Below are 23,534 nucleotides of genomic sequence, written 5' to 3' on the forward strand. Positions count from 1 at the left end.
GTGGCTGAGGACACTTGGTATCTTCAGTCTGGAGAAAAGGAGACTGAGGGGAGACTCATCACAGTCTACAACCTCCTCCTGAGGAGGAGGGACAGACATTGATCGCTTCTCTTTGGTGACCAGGGACAGAACCTGAAGGAGTGGCCAGAAGTTGTGTCAGGGGAGGTTCAGTTTGGATACTGGAAAAAGGTTCTTCTCCCAGAGGGTGGCTGTGCACTGGAACAGGCTCCCAAAAGACTCCCCAGGGAATTGGTCACAGCACCAAGCCTGACAGAGCTCAGGGAGTGTCTGGACAACACCCCCAGGCACGGTGTGACCTTGGGGATGGTGCTGTGCAGGGCCAGGAGTTGGATTCGATGATCCTTGAGGGTCCCTTCCAACTCAGACTATTCTGTGATTCCATGGGGGAAGCGCTGCGCTGGCCGCACTTCCTGCGAGGCCGGCAGTGGGGAGAGCCGGGAAGCCTTTTCGGGATGCTCTGACAGAGGACGGCGCCGCAGCCACCGGGACCGCGTGACCCAGAGCGGCGGGGAGGGGATCCGGGGTCCGGGTTCCGGGATCCAGGATCCGGGATGGCGCCTCCGGCCCCGCCCCAGCTCGGCACCGCCCCGCTCGGTGCCGCAGCGTCCCGCGCCGCTCACAGCGGGCTCCCCACGCCATGGACCCGCCCGAGGAGGTGCGGGCGCGGTTGGAGCGGTGCGGACAGGGCCATCTGCTGCAGTTCTGGGCCGAGCTGGACACGGCGCAGCGCGGAGCGCTGCTGGCGTCGCTGCCGCCGGGGCTGGGCGAGCACTGCCGGCTAGCGGCGGCAGCGGCCGGGGCCCGCCAGCGCGGCCCGCCCGAGCGCCTGGACGGCCGGATGGAGCCGCTCCCCGCCGAGCTGCTGGGCAGCGCCCGCCGCAGCGGCCCCGCCGCGCTGCAGCGCTGGGAGGCGGAAGGTGAGCGGGGCGCGACGCCGCCTGTCCCTTCCGATCCGGGGCTGCCGGGGCCCGGCCCGTGAGCTCGGGGGCAGCCGCGTTCCGCCGAGCCCCGGTCGGTGCGGCACAGGGGCGGGAGCCGGCTCTCGTGGCGGCACCGCGGCTCCCGGACAGTCCGGCCCCGGCACTGCGCGCTGCCTGGGCCGGTGGGTCGGGCAAGGAGGGAGAGAGCGGGGTCACGGCTACACCCCGGCCCGTAGCGCCGGCAGCCGATGTCCTCGGCCCGGGGAATTTGGGGTGAGACACCGAGTTTTCACTTTCTGTCATGAAATGTAGCGGCCGAGGCCCCGCCGCCTTGCCTGGCAGAATCAGATCTCTACGACTCCGTGACAGGCAGTGATAGCCAGGTGGAGCTCAGTCTCTCCTCCCACATAACGAGCGACGGGATAAAAGGAAAGAGCCTCAAGTTGTGTCAGAGGAGATTTGGGTTGAATATTGAGGAAAATTTCTTCACTGAAAGGATGGTCAAGCATTGGCACAGGATGCCCAGGCCAATTGTGGAGTCACCATCCCTGGAAGTGTTCAAAAAACAAGTGGACACGACACTTACAATACTGTTCAGAGGGCATGAGAGTTTTGTGTCAAAATGATTTGCAGTATCTGTCATGAAAGATATGTAATACTAAAGGATTTAAAGGTGCTCCAGGAGGGCTGGAGAGGGACTTTGGACAAGGACCTTGGAGTGACAGAACAAAGGGGAATGGCTTTGCACTGCCAGAGGGCAGGGTTAGATTACACATTAGGAAGAAATTGTTCCTTGTGAGAGTGGTGAGGCCTTGGCACAGGTTGCTCAGAGAAGCTGTGGCTGTCCCATCCCTGAAAGTGTTAAGGACCAGGTTGGACAGGTTTTGGAGCAACCTGGGATAGTGGAAGGTGTTCCTGCCCGTGGTAGGGGGTGGAAGGAGATGTTCTTTAAAGTCCTTTGCCAACCCAAACCATTCTATGAGTCCCTGGAGAGGGTGGGAACAGGGGGAGTTTCACTGCTGCTGAGCTGGGTAGCTGCCTTCATGGGAGGATGAGCTCCCAGCCCACCAACAGGTATAAAGGCCGGTCTCAGGTGCTGATCCTCATCCATGCTGTGTCATGTGCTGCAGGAGGGTGGTGGGATCTGGCAGCAGAGTGGATGAAAGAAGCCTAGGAAAGTACATAATCCCTGTTTTATGGAGCCTGGTAAATGCAGCTGTGTGAAAGCTAGGAGTAATGCAGGAGATGGTTGCTGGATGTTCTCTTCCCACAGCATGTAAATCTTACATGGATGTCCTGTGCTTTTTTCTAAGTGCACAGTCTTACTTATTTATAAGAGCTCATATATGTCTTGGGTCTTTCTTTATAAAATACAGCAGCACCGTTAAAAATACTTTTAATTTAAAAAAGAAAGCGAGGAAAACCCACCTGTGGTTGTAGAGATACATGCCTAAATTTTGCCAAGTGGCTGCACAGCCTTAGCCCAATGTTGCCAGTAAAGAGGTGAGGATGTGTGGGCAGGGGAGTCAAATTTTCCAAGCAGGAACAGAAATAGGAGCATCAGGGTCACAGGGCAGAGGAACTTCTCTGCTGTGTCAGTCTTTACTCATGGGGCTAAGTGGTGATGGAGGGAACATAAGCTGGTACAGTGAATCACAGAATAGTTTAGGTTGCAAGGGATGTTAAAGACCATCTCCTTCCACTTCCTTCCATGGGCAGGGACACCTTCCACTATCCCAGGTTGCCTCAAGCCCTGTCCAGCCTGGCCATGGACACTTCCAGGGGTTGGGCAGCCACAGTTTCTCTGTGACGCCAGGGCCTCACCACCCTCCCAGGGAGCAATTCCTTCCCAATATCGCATCTAACCCTGCCCTCGGGCAGTGGGAAGCCATTCCCTGTGTCCTGTCCCTCCATCCCTTGTCCCCAGTCCTTTTCCAGCTCTCCTGGAGCTCCTTTAGGCCCTGGATGAGGCTCTTAAGTTCTCTCTGGATCCTTCTCCTCTCCAGGTGAGCACCCCCAGCTCTCCCAGCCTGGCTCCAGAGCAGAGGGGCTCCAGCCCTTGGAGCAGCTCCGTGGGCTCCCTGGACTTGCTCCAGCAACTCTATGTCCTCCTCATGCTGATAACCTCAGAGCTGAAGGTAGCTCTGCAGGTGGGGTCTCACCTGAGCAGGGCAGAGAATTTCCTCGCCCACTGCCCCTTGTGGTATCAGCCCAGGGCACAGGGTCCTTCTGGGTGCCAGTGCACTTGGTCAGGGCATCTTGAGCTTCTCATCCACCCACACCCCCAAGTCCATCTTGGCAGGGCTATTTGAGGGTGTCACAGTGAGGAGGAAAGGACCCTCTGAGCCCTAGAGACAGATGTGGCTGGGTCAGGGCCCCACAGTTAAACTAACAGCTTTATCAAACTGGGTCACTTGTCCCCTGGCCGGCTAGGCGAGTGAGGAGCTGGTGTGTCTGCCTTGTGCCACTGGCCACAGCACAGAAAGGAAAGGAAGGCCAGGCTGCTTGGGTGGGCTGGCCTTGCTGATTGCCAGCCCTGCCTGCAGCAGCCCAGGTCTAATGTGTTTCGGATCCTGCCACTGTGCCCAAATCATTTGGCCCTAAAGTCTGATGGCTTCAGGCCACCTCAGCCCTGCAGGCAGCCTGAATTTCTACCAGAAGGGGTACACACAGATGTTCTGTTTCCTTTGGTTTGTTTTTATGATATGGTTTAAGGCTGAAGAAGGATTTTATTTCATAGAAGAGGGCAGTCAGGAACAAAGACTTTGTTGTGCTGAACCTGAGCATTGCTGTGTGCCTCTGCAGATGTGGCAGCAGCCCTGCCTGGCATTTCCCTGGGGAACCAGTGTCCTGGGCACAGATTTTGTGGGATCGTGGGTCTCTGAGGGGGTGCAGCTCCGAAAGGTCTTTGTTTGTGGTATGTTGAGCAGGCTAGGAGCAGATGAGCCATCCCAACCTGCTGCCCAGTGTCCCTGAGGCTGGATGGCTGGTACAGCCTGTGGCTGTGGGGTCATGATTGCCCTGAGCTGAATTACTTACTGCTCTGTCAAGTGAGTGCCTGAGCTCCCCACAGCTGCCCCCTGCATTGTGTTCTCCAAAGACTAAACAGCTGAAATGACGTCTCCTCCTTCTCCCTCCCCCTTTTCTTATCATAAAAAACGATGGATAAAAGAACCAGGCAACTGAAAACTTGTCTTTGGAATACCTCAGATATTTTTAATGTTCAAAAAACTAATACTGTTGTTATTGTGTCTCAGGCAACAAAACTGACTGGTCAGATTTGCTTTCAGATCTTAAACACCGACATTTAATAATCACATTTTCCAGGAATACCCTAGGAATGATGGTATAAATCAAACACAGACATAAGCACTTTTGCATTTTGTTAGTGTTTTATTAATGATATCTAAGTCATGGCCATGGGCTGAGGTGTACCCTGTTTCATCAGAGCTTGATGAGCCATTCTGGTTGTCTTGACTGCAGAACTGAAAAGTTTGGAGTCCTCTTCCGATCTGCTGTTGTAATGGGACTGATCTGCCTGTTCAGTAAGAGAATTCAGTCTGTTCTTGCAAGACCAGTGTGTTCCTCTCACAAGATCTACTTTTGTGTTTTTACTTTTTATGTAGAGTAGGACTGACTGCAGCATTGGTGGGTATCTCAGCAGCCAACACATCTTCTCTTTAGTTGAGCTGTTTGTATTTCATATGTTGCAGAAAATAAGGTGGATTTTTTTTAAGGGGATGGGTCTTTCCATTGTAGCCGGATGAGTCAGTTCTTATTTAGTTGTGAATATTGGTAATTTTACAGTTGGGAAGTCAGAGCAGGGCTACTTACTCAAATTTTTGGGGTTATTTGTTTTGATGGTGACCTAAGATCAAAACTTAGAAAAACTGTCTGGGTTGTAGGGTTGTACCATAAATACTGAGAATGCCATAAACGATGGGATGCACTCCCCTGTCTGGGTTGTTCAGGTACACCATGGTGAACCCTCCTGGAATATAGTCCTGTCAGTCTGCTAGATTGTAAAAAAAGTGACATCATTGACGTTATAAGTGATCTTGCTTTGGGCTTGGGTTTATCCCGCTGAGGTTGAGGTTTCAGTCCCTGGAGTGAGAGGCCCCTCCAGGAGATGGGTGTGAGATGTCAGCTCCCCCTTGGGCAGATGCCATCCCCTTGTCACTGCGTGGAAGACTTCAGAGAACTGCTATCCCCTGTGGGGCATCTGCATTTCAGTGGGGTGACGCCAGCTGTGGGCACCTGTGAGCTGTGGCTGAGAATTGTAGCTCCTTGATGCTGTGGGGCAAAGTGGGGACCTCCTTGATTTTCCCAATACAGTGTTCACTCCAGCGTGTCACGTGAATGATGCCCTTGTTGCAATCTGTTGTTCTGCAGAAATGTCTAATTTGGGATCTGTGGTATGTGGTCTGTTGCATCAGAACCTGAGTGTGTGTGTGTGTGTTGGTATAGCAGTGCAGGGGGGAGATGCAGCAGGGCAAGTGCCCGGTTTGTTCCACTCGTGGGTGAATTTCAGTTGCACCCCAAAGCAGCACCCCTCATGCTGCAGCAACTGAGACCAGCAAATGCTGAGCTCAGACCTCAAGCGACTTTGGTTTAAGTTGCTGTGAAATACTTTAGCTCAAGTTTCAGTTCTAGATTATTTTAGAGAAAAATAATTAATAAAAAATGTTTTAATTGCCTGTTTCACAGGATCACAGAATGATTTGGGTTGGAAGGGATGTTAAAGACAAGATTATCTTGTTCCAACTCTCCTGCCATGGGTTTGGGTGCCACCCTATATGAACTTGCTCAGCACCCTGTCCAGCCTGGCCCATTTCCAGGAATGGGGCAGAACAGTTTGGAAGTATCCCACAGAGCAACTTTTTAGGATTTTTTTCCCCTCTCCATAAATTCTTTCTGTGCTGGATCCCAGTAGGGAAACAGCCACCACCCAAGCCAGGGCATGAGAAGGTTTGGAGGCATGCTCAGCTCTTTCCCCTTCTGCAGTGGTGTTCTGCTTTGGCAAACAGCTGAGCATGCAGGAAAACCATTTGCTGGGACTGGGGCAAGAAGTCGTGGTGTAAGTAATACTTGAGACCCTCTGCTCTGTACTTTGAATCTCATAGGCAGCTCAGTGGAGGCACAAAGGAGCTGTTTATTGCCTGTGGTTTGCTGTGAAATGCTGGATGTCTTATTTGCATCACCATGCAGCTCACCCAGATCCTCCATATCTTTTACATTACCAATTTAAACCAATTCAAGCTTCCTCTGCTATCCAAGGACCTCCTGAAACTTTGAAATCCCAAGATTTCCACACACATTTCTTCTTAGGGAGCCTCTCCTAATCCCACCTGAAGGATTGAAGATCTCCAGAGGTGGCTTCCAACTCTCATTCTTGTGGCTCTATGACCCCAGAGGCTGCTCTACAGCAGAACTATGGCTGTGGAACCAGCTCCCTCTTTGCCTGGACACAACTAGCCTTTTCAAAAGGGGTGTGTTTAGGGAGAAAGTCTTGTGTTACTGCTGTGGTAAGACTGAAACTTGTAAGCATGGGAAGGGGAATCATGTTACTGCAACGTCATAGGCAACTTAAGTCTTTGCTGAAAAAATTGCTGGAAGCTGCCGTTTTGAACAGAATTAAAATCAAGCCAGTTTGTTAAAACAGCATCTGGTGGTTTTGCTCTATTATTCATTTAAACAGCCAGTTATTTCAAGAGCTGCTGCAGCAGAGCTGTGGCTTCTGACATGGGCAAGCCCAATGTTCCTTGCATTCCCAGAGAAACTCAAAGTGAAAATGAAAAAAATCTTTCTCACAGTTGTCAGTCATTATTGTGATGCTAACTTTGGAGAAGGCAGGGACCAAAGTCTGAGAGTGAGCTGAGTGTTTATTATGTGCTCTGGTTCTTTCACAGGTTCTGGTCTTCCTGGTTTGTCAGGAGCACTGACACTGATTTCAATTAGATTGTGGAAGTTATGGCTCCTGCAGGCTTGGCTGTGGTATTAGCCCTGACTGAGCTGTGTTCAGCTTCTATTGAAGCTAGAGCACAAGTACAGATAATTGATTAAGGCAGATTCTAGAAATGCTCATGCTTTACTCAAGATGAGGAGAATTGGCTTCTTTGGGATATAGAAATGATAAGGGATCTCTAGAAGTCTCTAGTCCAACCCCTCTTGGAACAGAACTGTAAACAGCCCAAGGCCAGGTCAGCTACAGCTTTACTAAAGTAAGCCTTGAAAACCGTAGGGGACATTCCTTCCTCTCTGGATGTCTTTTCTAGTGCTGCGCTACCTCTCAGTGAAGATTTTGTGTCCTAATTTGAATTGCCTAAGCTGCAGCTCACGGCTGTTTTCTGTTTTTGCACCAATTGTTGCTTTAGGTGAGGAAACTGCTGGATCAAGACGGTGGAATGAATTTTCTCCTCTGTGTGCAGTGGCATATTTGTCTCTGAACTGCCAACATTGAACTGGCAGCTTCTGGCTGTTGCCTGAGCTCTGCAGAAAGGCTCAGGTGAAGAACATGGGGTGTTGATTGCTTTAGAGGTTCTTATGTTTCCTTGAGCTTCTTTTCCTGTACAGGTTTACATCATATATCACAGAACAAGGTGGCAGTGCTGCTCCTGGCTGGAGGACAAGGAACCCGCCTGGGAGTCAACTATCCCAAGGGCATGTACAACGTGGGGTTGCCCAGTGGCAAGAACTTGTATCAGATCCAAGCAGAAAGAATCCGCAAAGTGGAACAGCTTGCTGGCAAGAGACACCACTGCAAATGTGCCATTCCCTGGTAGGTGACCTAAAGCCAGACCTGCTGTCTGTCAGGGCTCTTTGCATTCCAGTCTTGCTCGTGTTGTCCTCAGGAAACATTGAGCTGGGGGCTGTACAGAGACAGGTTGAGGGGAGCCTTTTGTTTTCAGGATTTGTGATGGCACTGGCTGGAGGAGGGTGCAGAGGGATGGGAGGTGGCAGGTCCATGGCAGCAGACCTGAGGGATTGAGTACTGCTTTTGTATCACTGACCACAACCCTACCTGCTGGCTGTACCTTGCTGGCTTTCCAAGCAGCCACTGGCAACACTGTAAACAGCACTTTTCAGTGATTGTTTCAGATGCTTTACAAGAAATTTCATCCATTTCTGCTTTCTCAGGTTCCTGCATGAAGGACAACCTAGAGCTTGCCTTCCAAGTCCTTCTTCCTGCCTTTGTCCATAATCTCTGTAAAAAATCTCTTGCATTGTGTTCAGGCCTGTCCTGGTGTATTGGTTTGAAAGCAAAACCAGTGAGAGACTCCAAGTGAGTAATACAATTTAACAGGAAAAAAGAGAAAAAATAAAATACATGCAATAATACGAAAGAAAAACCCCGACAGAGTCAGAATACAACCTGACACCCTGTCAGTCAGGGTGTTGGTAGCAGTCTGTATAAATGGTGGTTGCAGTCCTCCTGGATGACAGATGTGGTTCAGTTGAAGCAGTGCTCCTGTAGAAGGTGCAGTTTTCCTCGGAAGGTCCAGCAATGATGTGGAAATGGTCCAACTTTCCTCTGGGATCCAGTGGAAAGGTCTGCCTTCGTGTCCCAAACCCCAGTTTTTTATCTAGGTAGGAAAGGCTTGGCTCCTGCCCCTGGCTGGAGCATCTCCCAATGGGATGATGTAATCTTATCAGTCATACAATAGGATTTAATGCCCATTAACAGAAGATATCTTCTGGAGGAAGGATGGGTTGTGAAAAGATAATGATGATCAGCCCCCTGATTTTATCAGATGGCACATCAGCAGAGGATATCTCCCACAGAGATAAGGATCACCACCCCTCCCACATTTCAACAGATGGTGATAGAATACACATTTTGCATTGTACCCCAGGACACCTGGTTTGAAAGACAGGTGTCTGCTAAGGAAGGCAGGAGCCTCTTTTTGAAAATGGAGAATGTAAACCCCCTCCCTCCAAATTATTATAATTTTGAAATTAAGGGGCTCTCAGGCAAAGATATGGAAAATAGGAATAAGAGTTCTTTACTAGGAAAATTAAAATAGAAATACAGTATTACAGAGAACAAACCCAAAACACAGCCAGAGTGAGAATCCAACCTTACACCCCATCAGTCAGTCAGGGTGTTGGTGCAGTCCCATTCCATGGTGGCTGCATCCTCCTGCAGTGACAGATGTGGTTCTGCTGGAGCAGGGTTCCTGCAGAAAGTGCAGTTTTCCTCCAAAGCTCCAGTGATGATGTGGAAGGCTCTGGTTTTCCTCTGGGATCCAGTGGGAAAAGGCTGCTCTGCTGTTCCAAATCTCACCTTTGATCTGGGTAGGAAATGCTTGGCTCCTGCCCCTGGCTGGAGCATCTCCCAATGGGATGATGGAATTTGATCAGCCCTGCCCTGGGACTGCATGGCCATGAACAGGAGAGATCTCCTGGAGGGAGGATGGGCTGTGGGAAAGATAAAGAACACTGCCCCAGCTGCTTTAACAGATGGGCCATTAACAGAGGAGATCTCCCCCAGAGATCAGGATCACTGCCCCTCTTGGTTTCAACAGATGGTGGTAGAATACAGACTGGTGGTTACATCCTGTATTGCAACCCAAGACAAGGCCACCTCCTGCTGTCACTGTTTACGGTTGCAGTTCTACTGCCTGCTCCTGGCTTTCAAAAAGATGAGCTCTGGGCAAAGTGCAAAATGTGAATTCCCTATGGGATGTTGTAGATGAGAGGAAGGGACTGGAGATGTGTCTGGAAATGTTTTCTGCTAAATGTTCTTTGTTAGACCATGAGGACTATGTAGAAATATCCTTATGGAATCAGTGTCTGGTCTGAGGCAGGGTTTTTGCAGTGAAAGAGCAGATGTCTGAGGGCTTCAGGTTGCCACATTGTTTTACAAATTGGAGGTCAAAGTTGATTCATACATTGTTTCCTCATGGAACGTGAGTCCATATTGTACTTCATCCTGAAGCCTTGTATACAGGATCTGAATTACAGATACATCATCCCTGGTGCTGCTGGAAGCCAGGATGGATTATTTGCAAGATGCCACATCTGTTTCCCGTTCCCATCCCAGGGTGAGGAGGCAATTGAAGCAGTTTGCTGCTCCAGTACATCTGGGCCCAGGCTATGCTGTGCTACAGAGATGTAAATTGGGGATGGGGAATTGAGGTCCAGGCTCTCCTGTGTTGTTTCTTCATACTGAGAGTATTTCTATGCCAATACTTGTTGAAGAGTTTGACAAGTAGATGATGAAGGTGGCTTTTAGACAGTAGTGAAGGAGCATAGTGGAGGAAGAGACAGAAGCAATGCAGAGCTGAAAGGAAGGGTGGAAATAGAAAAAACTTATTAAAAATCAAACCATGCAGCCAACATATGGAAATACTGCTGTTTGCCTTGGGAATGAGAGGTGCTGGCAGAGTGAACTGGTCAGGGTTTCTATAGACTATTTAACAGCAGTTTGAATCTAGAGTAAATGAGGCTGTTTTCTGCCCTTTGTCTTGTTTTCAAGCTCCTCCAGATATCCAGATGTTGTTCACATTTAGGGCAAGGCTCTCCTGTCCTGTCTGGAGCTAGGCCAGGGTAGGATCATACCCTGATATGGTTGTAGGACCCCACGCAGCCTTACCACATGATGAGTTCTGGAGGAGAGCTCTTGTGTGCAGTGGCTCACCGCAGGATGCTGCCATGTCTCTCATTGCACACTCCTAGGATTCCTCTCTTTTGTGTTCAGTTTGTAGTTTTGCCTTTCGCTTGTGTTATTCTTTCTCATTGCCCAGTACCCATTCCTGTCCAGGTACATCATGACAAGTGAGTTCACACTGGGGCCAACAGAAAAGTTTTTTGTACAGCACAACTACTTCAACTTGGATAGATGCAACGTTGTCATGTTTGAACAGAGGATGCTGCCTGCTGTCACCTTTGATGGGAAGGCCATATTGGAGGAGAAGGGGAAAATTGCCATGGCTCCAGGTACCTGCTGTTTGCTTTTCCATACTGCAGTACTCTCATGTGTGTTGATAGTTGCTATGGGCCGTCAGTCAGCCCAGGCACACAGAGCAGGCTTTGGGGGTCAGGGTTAATGCTTCCAGTTAATGTGGAAAGGTTCTGCTAATGTTTCAGGCTGGTAATCGGGAGCATACCTCTGTTTAGTTCTTGCTGGAGATTTGACCACAGCACATGTCTTTTGTCCAAGTCTGGGAGTGTTGGCCGGATTAGGAGTGCTGTGGTTGCAGGGTAGGAAAAAGGTGCATTAGCAGAGCTCTCTGTGAGGTCTCTGGGGTGCTGCCTTCTGTAGTGAAGGTCAGGAGCTTAAGGCTGATAGCTGGAAATGGGTAAAAAAGCAGCAAGAAGATTAACTCTTTTCAAAATGACAGCAGTGTCTCACCTTGCAATGTTCTTTTAACCTGGCCATGGTAAAAGACTTGGTGATGGCATCCCAGCTGGGACTGTGTTGCAGCTGCAGAGTGGTTCTCCCGAGCTGACAGGGGCATCTCAGGAGGAACTGTAAATGGGTGATCTGTGATAAATGTGCAGGTGTCTTTTGTACAGCTGCAGTTCAAGCCTTTAAAAAGGCATTGAGAAGTTGTGGGGGCAAGATAAACAGAGAATAAATTTTATTTTGGTCTTTCTCCAAGAAAGAGAACAAGTACCCTTTTGCCATGTACTGGAGAAGCGTAAAAGACTTTTCCCACCCTCTGCATAGATTTGCCCTTTAGTATCTCCCTTGGAGGCTCTTACTAGCCTCCATAAAGTCTTATAATACTGCTCAGTGAGGCTGATCTCCATGGTCCCACTCTTCAAGTGAGAGAGCTGGAGTGAAAAGAGGAACGTGCTCACCTGAACTGTGTGGCACAACTGGAAATAAAACCTGGTATCACTGGCTCTTGGCTAGAAAGCATTCCTTACTCTTCTGTTCAAGGAAGTTTGTTCAGTACTTTCTGCTTTTGCTCTGTTAGCTACAAAAAACCCACCCCAAAGTCACTAATGAGTCAAGACTTTCTCTTTTCTCTTACATTATAGATGGCAATGGTGGCTTATACCGTGCTTTGATGGATAATAAGATCTTGGATGACATGAAGCAGCGTGGAATCCAGTATGTCCATGTATATTGTGTGGACAATATCCTCGTGAAAATGGCAGATCCAATCTTCATAGGTTTCTGTATTTCCAAAGGGGCAGACTGCGGTGCAAAGGTGAAGCCATGCTAGCACTGGGCTGGTTTCCCACAGGGAGTTTGGGTCTGATGATGCTTGGAAGCTGCTGGCTGTGGGGAGCTTACATGACCTGTGGTGTTCAACTCTTTGCCCATCAGCAGCTCACTCTGAGCGGATTTAGAGTTGCTTGCTGCCTGCACTGCATTTCAAATCCCTACCCATAGGTGTCCTCTGTTCTTCCCAGAGTACTGTGGAAAATAAACTTCAGTTAAAGCAGGGACTATAGCTGAACAGGAAACTACACACTGGAATTGCTTCGCCTCTACACCCAGCCCTTTCTACAAAGGCACTTGGGCTGTCTAGAAGCCATACTGGACTGGGTTGTGTTTTATAAATGCACCTTTAAGTCTAATAGAGGTATTCCTTATGCTCTGCTTTGGAAAATGGGGAAAACCTTAAGAGCCTGGATTTTGTTAACCTAAAGCAGTAGGCTTCTGAAGAGAAATTTATGTTACATGAGTCATTAGCACTGTTCAGGCAAATGGAGAATTGAAGGCTAATAGCTGCAAATAGTTTTAATGCCAGATCCTAGTCCTTGATAAGAAAAGTGCCCCCCAGTATGCTGATTGCTTTTAGCTGGTTTGTCTTCTGAGAAACTGTCAAATTAAGTGGTTGAGTACTGGGGCTTATGTTGAATTGTTGGGCAAAATGTGCCTCCAGACTGCTCTGTGCCCCTTACACAGCCCTGAGGTGCTGGAGGATCAGCAGGCAACAGTCCCATGGGATTGTTTGTACGTAGGAGTAGTCCTGGGATTTTCTTCCTCTTTGTCATAAACCTGTGTCCTGTGGCTGCAGGTAGTGGAGAAGGCGTACCCCACGGAGCCTGTTGGGGTGGTGTGCTGTGTGGATGGGGTGTACCAGGTGGTGGAGTACAGCGAGATCAGCCTGGAGACTGCACAGCAGCAGTGCCCTGATGGGGGACTGATGTTCAGTGCTGGCAACATCTGTAACCACTTCTTCACTGTTGAGTTCCTGGAAACAGTGGCCCAGTAAGTCCCAGCAGACCTTCTAGGTAGCTGTGTAGCCCAGAAATACCTCCAAGACTGGGTGTTCCTGTTTCCCACTCTGTAATTTCAGTTATGGTTATCCTCTGTGTTGCCTTTTACCTCCTCTCGCTTCCAAACAGTTCCAAACACCTGAGTCCCCTTTCAGACAGCCCCAGCATGCTCTCCAGGCCCTACCCAAGGAAGAGGTTCCCAGGGTCACTGTAACTAAATCAACTGAGATGTACCAGTGCACGATCTTCCTGGCCTTCAAGGGTGCAGCTGTGCAGGCTGCAGTGTGGTCACTGATGCAGCCTCACACCATGGATTTCCAGTGGGAATGTCAGCCATGCCAACGCTTGGGACAACAGAGTTTATGGGAGAGGGTGAAGTTGCGGGTGGACTCTGCACCTTGGTGTTGGGGGAATGGGGATGTGATGCTGGGCATTCAGTGAGCAGCTGTACAACCTTCCTGAAAAGCTTGAACCACCCTTGGGTGAGGGAACTGCTCTGCTGCGTTTTCATCCCAATCAGGTAACAATTTGGGTTGCCTCTTTTTTTGGTGACCTCTGCCTGCAATTTGAGCTTGATGCAAAGTTCTTTCTCTCCTCTGACTGTCATGTCCCAGTGGTACAGAGAGAGCCCAGGTCCAGGCTGCTCTGCTTGGAAAAATGTTTCTTGGATGTGACTTGAATCACTTGGGAGGGAGCAACACCCACCAGCAGTTGAGAGTTGACCTAGAGCAGTAATGAGCCATCTGCTTCCCTCAAGTGTATTGCTTTTTTTCTAAGTGGGCTTGAACTAAATAAAATTGTTTCTTCTAATTTTGCAGGAAATGGGAGTCACAGCTGAAGCATCATGTAGCCATAAAGAAGGTGCCCTACATTGACAAGGAGGGAAATCTGGTAAAACCACTAAAACCGAACGGGATAAAGCTGGAGAAGTTTGTGTTTGATGTGTTCCAGTTCTCTAAGTTAGTGACAGACATAATTTTACTTTTCTCCTCCCCTTCTCAGTGTTTGTTTGAATGTAGGTTGAAACAAGCCACCCCAGGGAGCACATGGTTTGTGGGTGGCTTGTTAGGAAGGTTCTTGGATTTACAGCCAGCTCCAATCTAACAGTAACACCGCAGGCTCTAAGGGGAGCTCACAAGGCACTCAGTGCTTGTGCCAACCCTGCTCCCGGATTGGTCATCCTACTGAGGATATGTTGGCTGGCCTGGCCTCTGCCAGACTGGGAAAAATAAAAGGAAATCGAGTGCAAAGCCAATGAAGCCCGTATTTGGAGTATTCAAACTTGCAAAAATTGGGTCTTTCAGCATTGTGGCTTCCATGGCAACTGCAGCTCTGGTTACATTTTTGGGTGCTATTATGCCAGGGTTCAGCTCGCACCCTTTATGCTCTGAAAACTGTTTACTTAAGCACCGTGGGGCCAAGTGGAATTGTCAGTGTTCACTTTCCAATTTCTGCAAAATAGCTGGGAGTGCTGTGACATACGTAGTCAGGGGTACTTGTGTCTAGGGAGCACAGGATTTTAAGCAGTTAAGCGTAAGTGTTGTTATACAATCTATTTTTCCAAGGTCTCAAATTCAGCAGTGAAGATTCTGTTTTAGGCTTAAATAAATGCCAAAGAGAGACCTCAAGCAAACTAAATTATCTTTTTTTTGGGGATAGTATTTCTTGTTTTATATTATTTCGTTTAGAATAGAGAGCTCGAGGTTTGAACCAGTCTCTGTTTCCTGACATATGTTAAATAAAGTAGTATCAAACTAAAGACAAAACCAGAGTGATGGGAACACTGCTGAGTTCTGAGCCGTGACAGGACTCATTTGCAAGCAGTGCTTTTTTAACAGCTCAAAACCACTTTGGAAGCTGTGTTTCACACATGACATGCATAAATGCACAGATGTTGCTGTCGGGCTTTTTAATTTGCATTCCCATTTCTGGTAAACAGCTGTACTTGACATTCACGTGTGAGGTCTCTCTTGTTGCTTGTTTGTCCCTGGGAACTGGTGTCCTTAGTTGGTCCTGACTCCCAAGCAGGGGGCATTTCTTGGGGCGTGGTGGGGTGCTCTGCAGTGAGTGCACTACTCGTGCTGTGCCCAAGCTCAGGACAGTGCTGTGCTCTCCATCCTGCTGTGCTCTGAGCTGTCTTGTCCAAGAACCTCCCACTGCCTAAAGATGTTTCTACGGCATCTCTGCGGAACTGTTGCTTTTTCTCTCCACTGAGCACAGCTCTGGTAGATTGGGAGGCTGCTGTTATGTTCCCAAAGAGACAAGGCTTCTTGTGTTTTTCCATTCTACAGCCCTGGTACTCCTTGGCTCTTCAGATGGGTGGTGGGCTTCTCTTGGCTTGACTGCCTCAGGCTGCATACAGTGCTTCTCCCAAAAATATATATGAGCCTTTCCCCATTAATGTTGTTGTTGCTTTGACAGGGCTGATGACTAGCTCTGGTTTTCATGATCGTTATTTTCTTCCCTTTGCTGGTAGGAATTTTGTGGCATTTGAAGTTCTGAGAGAAGAGGAGTTCTCACCACTAAAAAATGCAGACACAGCTGACAAAGATACTCCTACCACTGCTCGGCAAGCCCTCCTGGCCCAGCATTACCGCTGGGCTCTCAAGGCTGGGGCCAAATTTGTGGATCAAAATGGTTGCAGGATACCAGAAAAACTCAGGTATTATAAATCTGTGACCTTCTCTGCAGCTTCTCTTCTGGAAGTGCTTTAGCCATGTCAGCTGGCCAATGACACGTGCTGGGCTCTCCAAAACCAGGCATTAATGTAGTCACAGGGTGGCTCAGGGTGATTTTTGTTCATCTGGTCCTCTCTGGATATGCAAGTTGATGTCTATTACTGTTCCTGCTCCTCTTATGAATCTGTGCTCCAGGCAGTTAGCACATGGGGCTCTGGGCATTCTCTCTGGCAGATCCCTGCTCTTGGGATAATGAGTTGGCCCTTCCTATGGCACCTTGTTACACAGGGGCAGCCTTTTCCATCAGTCTGGATTTAGCAATGCAAGGAATTTTAATTTGTAGGCCCTGACAGCTTTTCTGACTGTGGCCCCAACAGGATTCTCAGGTGCTCTTAAGGATTTGTTTTAGAGTGATTACCATTTGGATACCTTCCTGCATCATGTGTAATGGAAAGCTGCTTTTACTCCATGGGGCCATTACTTCCTCAGCTCATAGTTCAATAAACCACAAGTTGTTAATTTTACCTGAAAAGCACCTCTATAAAAGGGATATTCTGGGGTTTTTTTGAGTAACATTTGGGACCTGCTAATTCCTTTTCATTTTCACACTTTGTTTTCACATAATGTCTGGTGCATGGGACTATAACAAATGTCTTATCCTTCTGGATATCCTATTCTGGACAATCTTTTGAAGAAGATGCGCTGTTTTTTAACCATGGTAAGAAGTTAATCCTGTGTTCTCTTCTTTAGTCTCTCAGAAACTGAAGATCCTCCGGCTGTGTGTGAGATTTCTCCATTAGTGTCTTACTTTGGAGAGGTGAGAATAACTATCTATGGAGGCATTTTTAAGAGTGTGCAGGTATGAATCTGATTTCCTTCCAAACACAGGTGGTTTTTTTTAGCCTAGGCTTGCTGAGAAATGGTAAGATCAAGGAAACCGGGACTTGGGCTCTATGTTACCATAATGTGGTTCCATTATGATTTACTCTTCGGCAGTTTGTTCACTCTCAGTTTTAGCCATCTATAAAATGAGATTTGAAACAAGGCTGTAGTTTCATTATGACTCACATGCACTTTGACATCTTAATGAGAAGTGCAGAATATTCAAATTAGAAAATCCATGGGTTCTGTTCTCATTTGTGCAGTAAGTGAATCTTGACTGAGATACGTGATGTGTGTTTGCTTTAGGGAAGCCATTTCTCAGGTTTGTCCCTCTGAAAAGAATTGATCCTGAGAAACCTGCTTCCATTTAAGAATGAGACTAGGAGCTTCCCTGTGTTTGATGGACAGGGTGAGAAATAGTATTGCAGTAACAGAATTGTAGGAGAATGTGTGGGCACTGTTTGCTAGGTTTCCACATGCATTAACTTGCAAGCCAGCTACCTGCACTAGGTGTATTCCTCAACATGTGCAGATGGTGAACTCATTGCAATCAGTAAGTTGTCAGAACAAAATGAAAACAAGGCAATGTGATTTTTCTTTGCCAGGATTATTCTAATGTCATTTAAGGACACACCTTCCCATGCTGCCCCTCCAAGAAGCTTGTTTCTCACATCAGGTTTTATGGTACCTTAGCACCTCTGCTTCTTGAACCCCAGAAACACTTTCTGTCACTGGGGAAACTCTTACTGTTGCCTGTCCCTGACCTTCAGCAGTCATTCCTTGAGGACTTAAAATAGTGCATTTACAGACTAACAGTAGTGTTCTCATACCTTCTCAGGGTCTGGAGGTGTACATGAAGAACAAAGAGTTCCCTTCTCCCTTTGTACTCGACGAAAACAAAGTGGAAATGCTGGAAAATTCTTAAAGTGGGAAGCCTTTCCCTCTCAAATCAGATCCATGTTTGTCAGCTCCATTTTAAGAACTGGCAGTACTAAAATGTCAGCTATGAAGTGCATTATAAAAGAAATTGCTTTACTGTGTCTGATTGATCCTAAATCCTCGCGGCAGTTTTGATTACACACGTGCGAGCTCCCCAGTTCTGTTTGGTAACTTTGAAGGCGGTGCCTTTTACGTCAGTCTGTTTTGTATACTTGGATGTGAGTGTGGATTAACACTTTCTGGGTGCTAAACAGATTCTACATTTCTTATTTACTGTTGCATATGAATATGTAAAAGAGCCAGTCAAGGCCTTATAAATCAGCTTGGCCTTCAAGAAGATACAATTTTTTCAGTGCCTTGTTAGGTATCTTGTATGTGTTGTTCTGGTTGTTTTTTCGGTTTGGTTTTTTTTCTAAATCATGTGCACAGCTGCAGTCAAGTTGAAGTCCCATCCTGAAAAGTATGGAAGGACTTTGGATACTGAGGTTTTCTCTCCAGCCATTATTTTTTTCCCTAATCAAGTGCTGATTAGAAGATCCAATTCAGCAATTACATCCTCTAAGCAGATCATGTGTGTAGGGATGTTGCTGTGCCTAAGCATTGCTTGAGGCTTGGAGTCCAAAGTAGAACAGACTAATTTTCTGTCTGGGCTGGCTGGTGCCATTCCTAGACTGATAGTTCTTTACAGTTGTAGTGACTTGGGGTTTTTTAATTAAAAAAAAAAAAAGATAGTATTTTCACAACCCTCTGCCCTTCCTGATTATAACAGTTTTTCTTTCAGTTTCCTGTTTCAGATATACCATATCCCTCAGACAAGGCTCTCTTAGGTACCTGAAAGTAGTGAAAGAAACAAATCCCAGTGGGAGAATTTAATGCCCAACCAAAACAAACAAACAAAAAAAGACTTACTCTTAGCATCAACAGGGTACACAGTAAAACACCAGCCTCCACTTCTACAGTTTTTGGCCTGGTGATTTTCCAGCATTCTTTCATTTAGGAAATAATTCCATAGATACCTTTCTTTTAGATATGTTACTAGCCCTAATGCAAAGATTAATGTCAGCTAATAAAGGACACTGATTGTCACAACGTATGCAGCATGTGAACTCAGCCCTGGCCAAGGGGTGTCAGGGTAGCCCTGACCCTTGACCGACCAGTGATTCTTCCTGTTCGGATTTTGGACACTGCCCTGGAACGCTCATGCCCATCTGATGCAGAACCTGCACTGGGCATACCCAAGTCATTTCAGCCTTGGTGAGGATGCCTCAACTGCACTCTCTGGTGGCTGGCCTTTGCATCAGAAATGTTCCATACTCTTCCCCTAAACATGGTGTTAGGGAAGGTAGCAAGAAAGATGTTTCATCTGAAATGTTATTTCATGCATCAGCTTCTACTGAGGAATTGCTTATGCTATTTCATTAAGCATAATTTAAGTTCCATGGTTTTCTGCAATTTCTGATGTGAAGCTCTATTCAGAATAATAGAGAAGGAAATGGGGAAGTATAAAAATGACTTTGAGAGTAAACGCAGTTTACTAAGTATGCTCAAGTTTTCCAAAGAAAGCATCTAAATGTCAGTATCAGAGGTTTTCGTTATAAAGTGTTTCTGCATGAACTTGAGTAATGATCCTTTCACACATGCAGACAGGTTAATGACAGTTCTGATTACCTCAGCTGGCATGTGCAGCCAGTAATTCACATTTTTAGTATAAAGGAAGCATTTGTCCTTGTCACCCAATTCTGTAGTCTTTTTGCAGTGTTTCTATGACACATTCCATTCCTGTCGGCCAAGTTTTATATCCGAGAACAAATTGTGTTGTATATTTGTGAGTATTGCTCAGCAATTCAAGCACACATTTCTTTTATACTATGCTGTGCTATAAAGAAACATTTCTTTTGCTTTTTCTGAAGTTCATTCTCTTTTGAAGCTTCAGTTTCCATGCACACAAAACACAACTGCTGACATGTTTTTCAAGGCTGTTTTCAAGGAGAAGTAAAATTAGAAGGCTGAATGCCTTGTCTCTTGGGTTTTTTACTTTCTATGATTCTTCACATTTTAAACTGGAATATAGAAACAATTTTGAGAGAACTTTAACAAAAAAAAAAAATCTGTCCTGTATGTAACAAAGTCTTTGTATGCATTATAAAATGAAAAAAAGTACCTGAAACAAAGGGAAGGCCTGTAGTACTCCAGAAATTTCTGGACGTCTAAGCATTTTTAACAATAAAGATGTTACTGTGATTTCTGTGTGTTTGTCTGTGTTTCTTGTATGTGAGAAAAACACACTTGTTGTCTTTGTCCCTATGAATGTTGTCATCACAGCTGCAGGGTGGTGTCACTGGTGATGCATCTGGAGGCCCTTTAGATTACGGGGGCATATGGAACTGAGCAGAGGGTGATTCCTGAAGGGGTTGACATTGTGGGATCTATTTTTTCGTCAGAAAACAGAAAATTATGTTCTTATCTGCAATGCTGTATATTTTTTCCAAGTTTTTCAGCTTAGTTTATTGAGAGAAGGGAACTTAATTGCAGGTGGTGGTTGTCTTATTTCAAGTCGATCTGAGTAATATGGTTCTGAGTCAGTCTCGCAGCTGGTGTGTAGGTAATGAGCACTTGCTGCAATGCAACTTTTACTTTGCTTTCCAATGAGAGGCACTCCTTAAATAGGGCTCTTATTTATAGCACAATCAGTAGGGAAAGGCAGTAATACCTCACAAATGGCAGATTGCCCTCATTTGGGGGTTTAGGGTTGCATCAGGAAATGCCTGTTTTAATTTTGATTTGCTAATTTAAATATATTCATTTTTCTGTTGTGAGACAGAACTAGGAACAAAAAAGCAAGGCAGGCTTAAAATTTAAGAGAATATAAAAAAATTTATTAACTACACCAACAAAGGAAAAAAACCAACAAATTCAGAATAAGATTTTTTCAGACCACTCCTTCCTTCCCTTTCTTAACCTTCATGACAACAAAACAAACATACAACAACTACTTCAGTCAGTTTCTAACTCAGTTTTTTTCAGTTTACTTCTGGAGAGAGAAGCCTTCTCTTGTTGAAGCTGTAGGGATTTTTTCAGAAGAAGGAAGAAAACAGTTTTCTCGTGGTTTCATTTTTCACGATTTGCATCCGCCTGGACCTGCAATCGTGGCACTCCTCCCAACTCCACAGCCTTCCCAAAGCTGTAGATGTGGGCCATGTCTTTCTCATCGGGTATTACTTTTAAGGATGAAATGTTCCACAGCAAAGGTTCTCTTTTTTTTTTTCCTCTGTTCAGGCTTCATCTTTAGAAAACTGAGATTCCTTTCTTTTCTCAGGGCGGAAATTCTCAACACAGGTGCTTTTTGGTCAAATCATCTATCAAATGGAACATCTCCAACTCTCCATGTCTTTCTCCATGGTTTATAGGAATATTCAGTGCATCAGTTCATCCTTACAATCTTACAAAAGGATTTTCAGCCATCTTGACAGCATCTCCTAATTTTCTTTTCATCTAAAAAAACTTAGCTCTTGCATCACTGACTTTAGAAATCTTCTTATTCCCCTTCATATTCAAAGGAAAGGCTGGAGGTTTTGCAAATCTTCTCTGAGCACTAAAGAGCTAAAGTTTCACACAAGTACAAAAGTTGGGCCAGGCTCAGGCCGCGCTGGGGTGTTGGGCTGAGGTGTCACTCAGCCTTTCTGGGGCTGGGCTGCAGCCCCACCCTGCCCATGGCCACCCCTGCTTCCAGACAGGGCCCGGCCGCCTCCCCCAGGCCGCGTGGGGGCTGGGCAGGCCCGGCCCTTCTGACAGCAGCGGCAACGGGGTCCCCCACCCCAGAGCCGCAGGCCTGTGGAGGAGGAAGCCATGAAGGTCTTATCGAGGAGCCTCTCCTCCTCCTGGCCATTGCGTCTTGTCGTTTATAAACGGCGCCCAAGCGGCCTCCCGAGCCTCCCCCCTGCATGGGGGGGAGCTTGGGTTGCTGTTACCTGCTCAGCTACTAGATAAACAAAGAGACTCAGTTCCAGATTACTTCCTTTGAAATGTGTGTTCACTGAGCGAACTAACTTTCTCCCATTTGCTATTGAAGTTGTCCCAACCCCCACAGAGGAAGCTCCCTTAAAGAGAACTTTTCTCTGAGTTTCTTCTTTCCAAGTCAACCCATCATAATGCCAGAAGGAAATCTTCCTTTCCTACCTCTTCCCCCCCATTTCTCTTTTGACACTCATGTGAAAGCTGCTGGAGATTTAAATGTTTTTAAGTTACATGAATCACTAGTTTCCTGTGATAGGAAAATTAATGCTAAACCTGAATGCATGCTTTAGGCATCTTAAATTGTTCTGCTTGCTTATGTGCTGTTCAGATCTACCAGGCTTTTTTGATGGATTAGTTTTTTTAATCATGAAATGTTCAGAAAACACCACATTTCAGTTTTATCTTGAAATCTACAGTGAGGTGGATTCCAAATGTAAAGGCTCAAATGATGCATGCTAGCCTGCCGCTTAGGCTCAGCTGGAGGTGAATTCAGTGCCCACACTTAGAGCAGCAGTCTTAAAGTAGCTGCTTCAATGCTGCCGTCTTCCTATTGGACTATGAACCTTGTTATTACAAACCCAGTCCTGCTATGGCTCTGAATGTGTACATCAGCGAACAGTGCTCTTCCCTACTGCAACTGAGTATGTCCCTCCTCCACAGGGAAGATGCAGGGAACTCTTTTATTGCAGAGGGAGTGACACCGGACTGGGGAGCTGTGGAGGAGCAGCTGAAGGAAGGAACTGTGTGGGCTGAGTGCTCCCTGCTGCATACCAAAATTCAGTGCCAGGTCTTATGGAAGGGTTTATTTACACAACTGATTAAACTGCTTTTCATCCACTTACATACATCCTTTCACAGATTCCAGTTGTCAGCTCTCAGGCCCGTGTTCCCGCATTGCCTGCTGGAACACTGCGTGCCTCGGTTTTTCGGTGGTAGGCGATAATGCCATCAGACAGTACTCCCTGTCCCCTCGGAGGCCGCAGTAATTCGGGCTTTCCCCGGCCGTGCTCTCTCTGCAGGCGGGCGAGAGGAGCCGCGGTGTCCGTGTCCGCTCCACGGTTCGGGACACAGTGCTCTGCGCCGGGGCTGCGCCCAGCTCCATAGGGACTTGCAGGCCATCTACTGAATTGATTTTCCTTATGACCTCCCACATGCACGTCTTCATTTCCAGTTCTTCCATGCCAATGACTCTGTGATTGGTCTCCATGTTGTACTCGCGCGACACCGAAGAACAGCGAGGATTTCCAGGCTCTCCTCTGGCTCCCTGCCCGCCCCGCCGCTGCTGTCCCTGCTGTGCTGGGCGCGGTTCGTGAGCCGCTCCGGGACAGCGAGAACTAGGGCAAAATCAACGCAGCCCCGAGCACCCCTGCCCCGGCCTGAAGCCGGAACCCATGAAGGAGGTGGTGAAGCGCGGAAAATCTCTCTGTAACCCACAAAGTAAGTTACAAGAGTAGGTATGTATTTATTCAGCGCCGAGGTGCGTGGAGGATAGCTCCTCCAAACACACGCACACCTTCGGCGACCTGCGACGCCTATTTTTATTCTCCACGAGCTAGGATTGTACACTACGCCTAATCCATACTCATTTCCTAGCCCCGCCTGTCCCCGCTTCGTATTAAAATTAGCTCCACGCCTCTTTGCGACTGTGCACTGCTCCTCGTTGGTCGCTCTGGAGGTCGTCTGGGGAGTCCTTAGGATGACGTAAAGTCTTCCTCTCAGCTGAACTTTCCACCTGGTCTCCTTGCGCATGCTCTTTTTTTTTAGTCATTTGGCCATCTTCCGGACTTTAATACCAGTTTTCCTGGCTCAGGGGTCTGAAGAATCCCCCTTATCCTGTGGTGCCTTTGTCCTCGCATCCTGTTTGCGCACTCTAGCTATTCATCTCATCTTGTAACCTTGC

General features: G+C 47.2%; 1 protein-coding gene across 3 annotated transcripts; it reads left to right on the forward strand.

Moving 5' to 3' along the window:
• Positions 1 to 600: 600 nt before the first annotated feature.
• Positions 601 to 23,190, forward strand: UAP1L1 (UDP-N-acetylglucosamine pyrophosphorylase 1 like 1). 3 transcript variants are annotated; one of them, XM_088177428.1, is made up of 9 exons: positions 601 to 938; positions 7,515 to 7,719; positions 10,705 to 10,880; positions 11,931 to 12,103; positions 12,920 to 13,113; positions 13,940 to 14,080; positions 15,598 to 15,783; positions 16,550 to 16,616; positions 22,806 to 23,183. In XM_088177428.1, exons 1-9 carry the CDS (start codon positions 659 to 661, stop codon positions 23,061 to 23,063), a joined length of 1,680 nt encoding a protein of 559 aa, XP_088033554.1. In that variant the 5' UTR covers positions 601 to 658; the 3' UTR covers positions 23,064 to 23,183. The 3 variants fall into 3 exon arrangements, with proteins under 3 accessions (XP_088033554.1, XP_014736505.1, XP_088033555.1); XM_014881019.2 differs by lacking the exon at positions 22,806 to 23,183 and adding an exon at positions 17,520 to 19,861; XM_088177429.1 differs by lacking the exon at positions 12,920 to 13,113 and having other exon boundaries at positions 11,931 to 12,003; positions 22,806 to 23,190.
• Positions 23,191 to 23,534: the final 344 nt, after the last annotated feature.

Source organism: Sturnus vulgaris, chromosome 22, assembly GCF_052056855.1.
Source record: "Sturnus vulgaris isolate bStuVul1 chromosome 22, bStuVul1.hap1, whole genome shotgun sequence".
Classification (NCBI taxonomy): Eukaryota; Metazoa; Chordata; class Aves; order Passeriformes; family Sturnidae; genus Sturnus; species Sturnus vulgaris.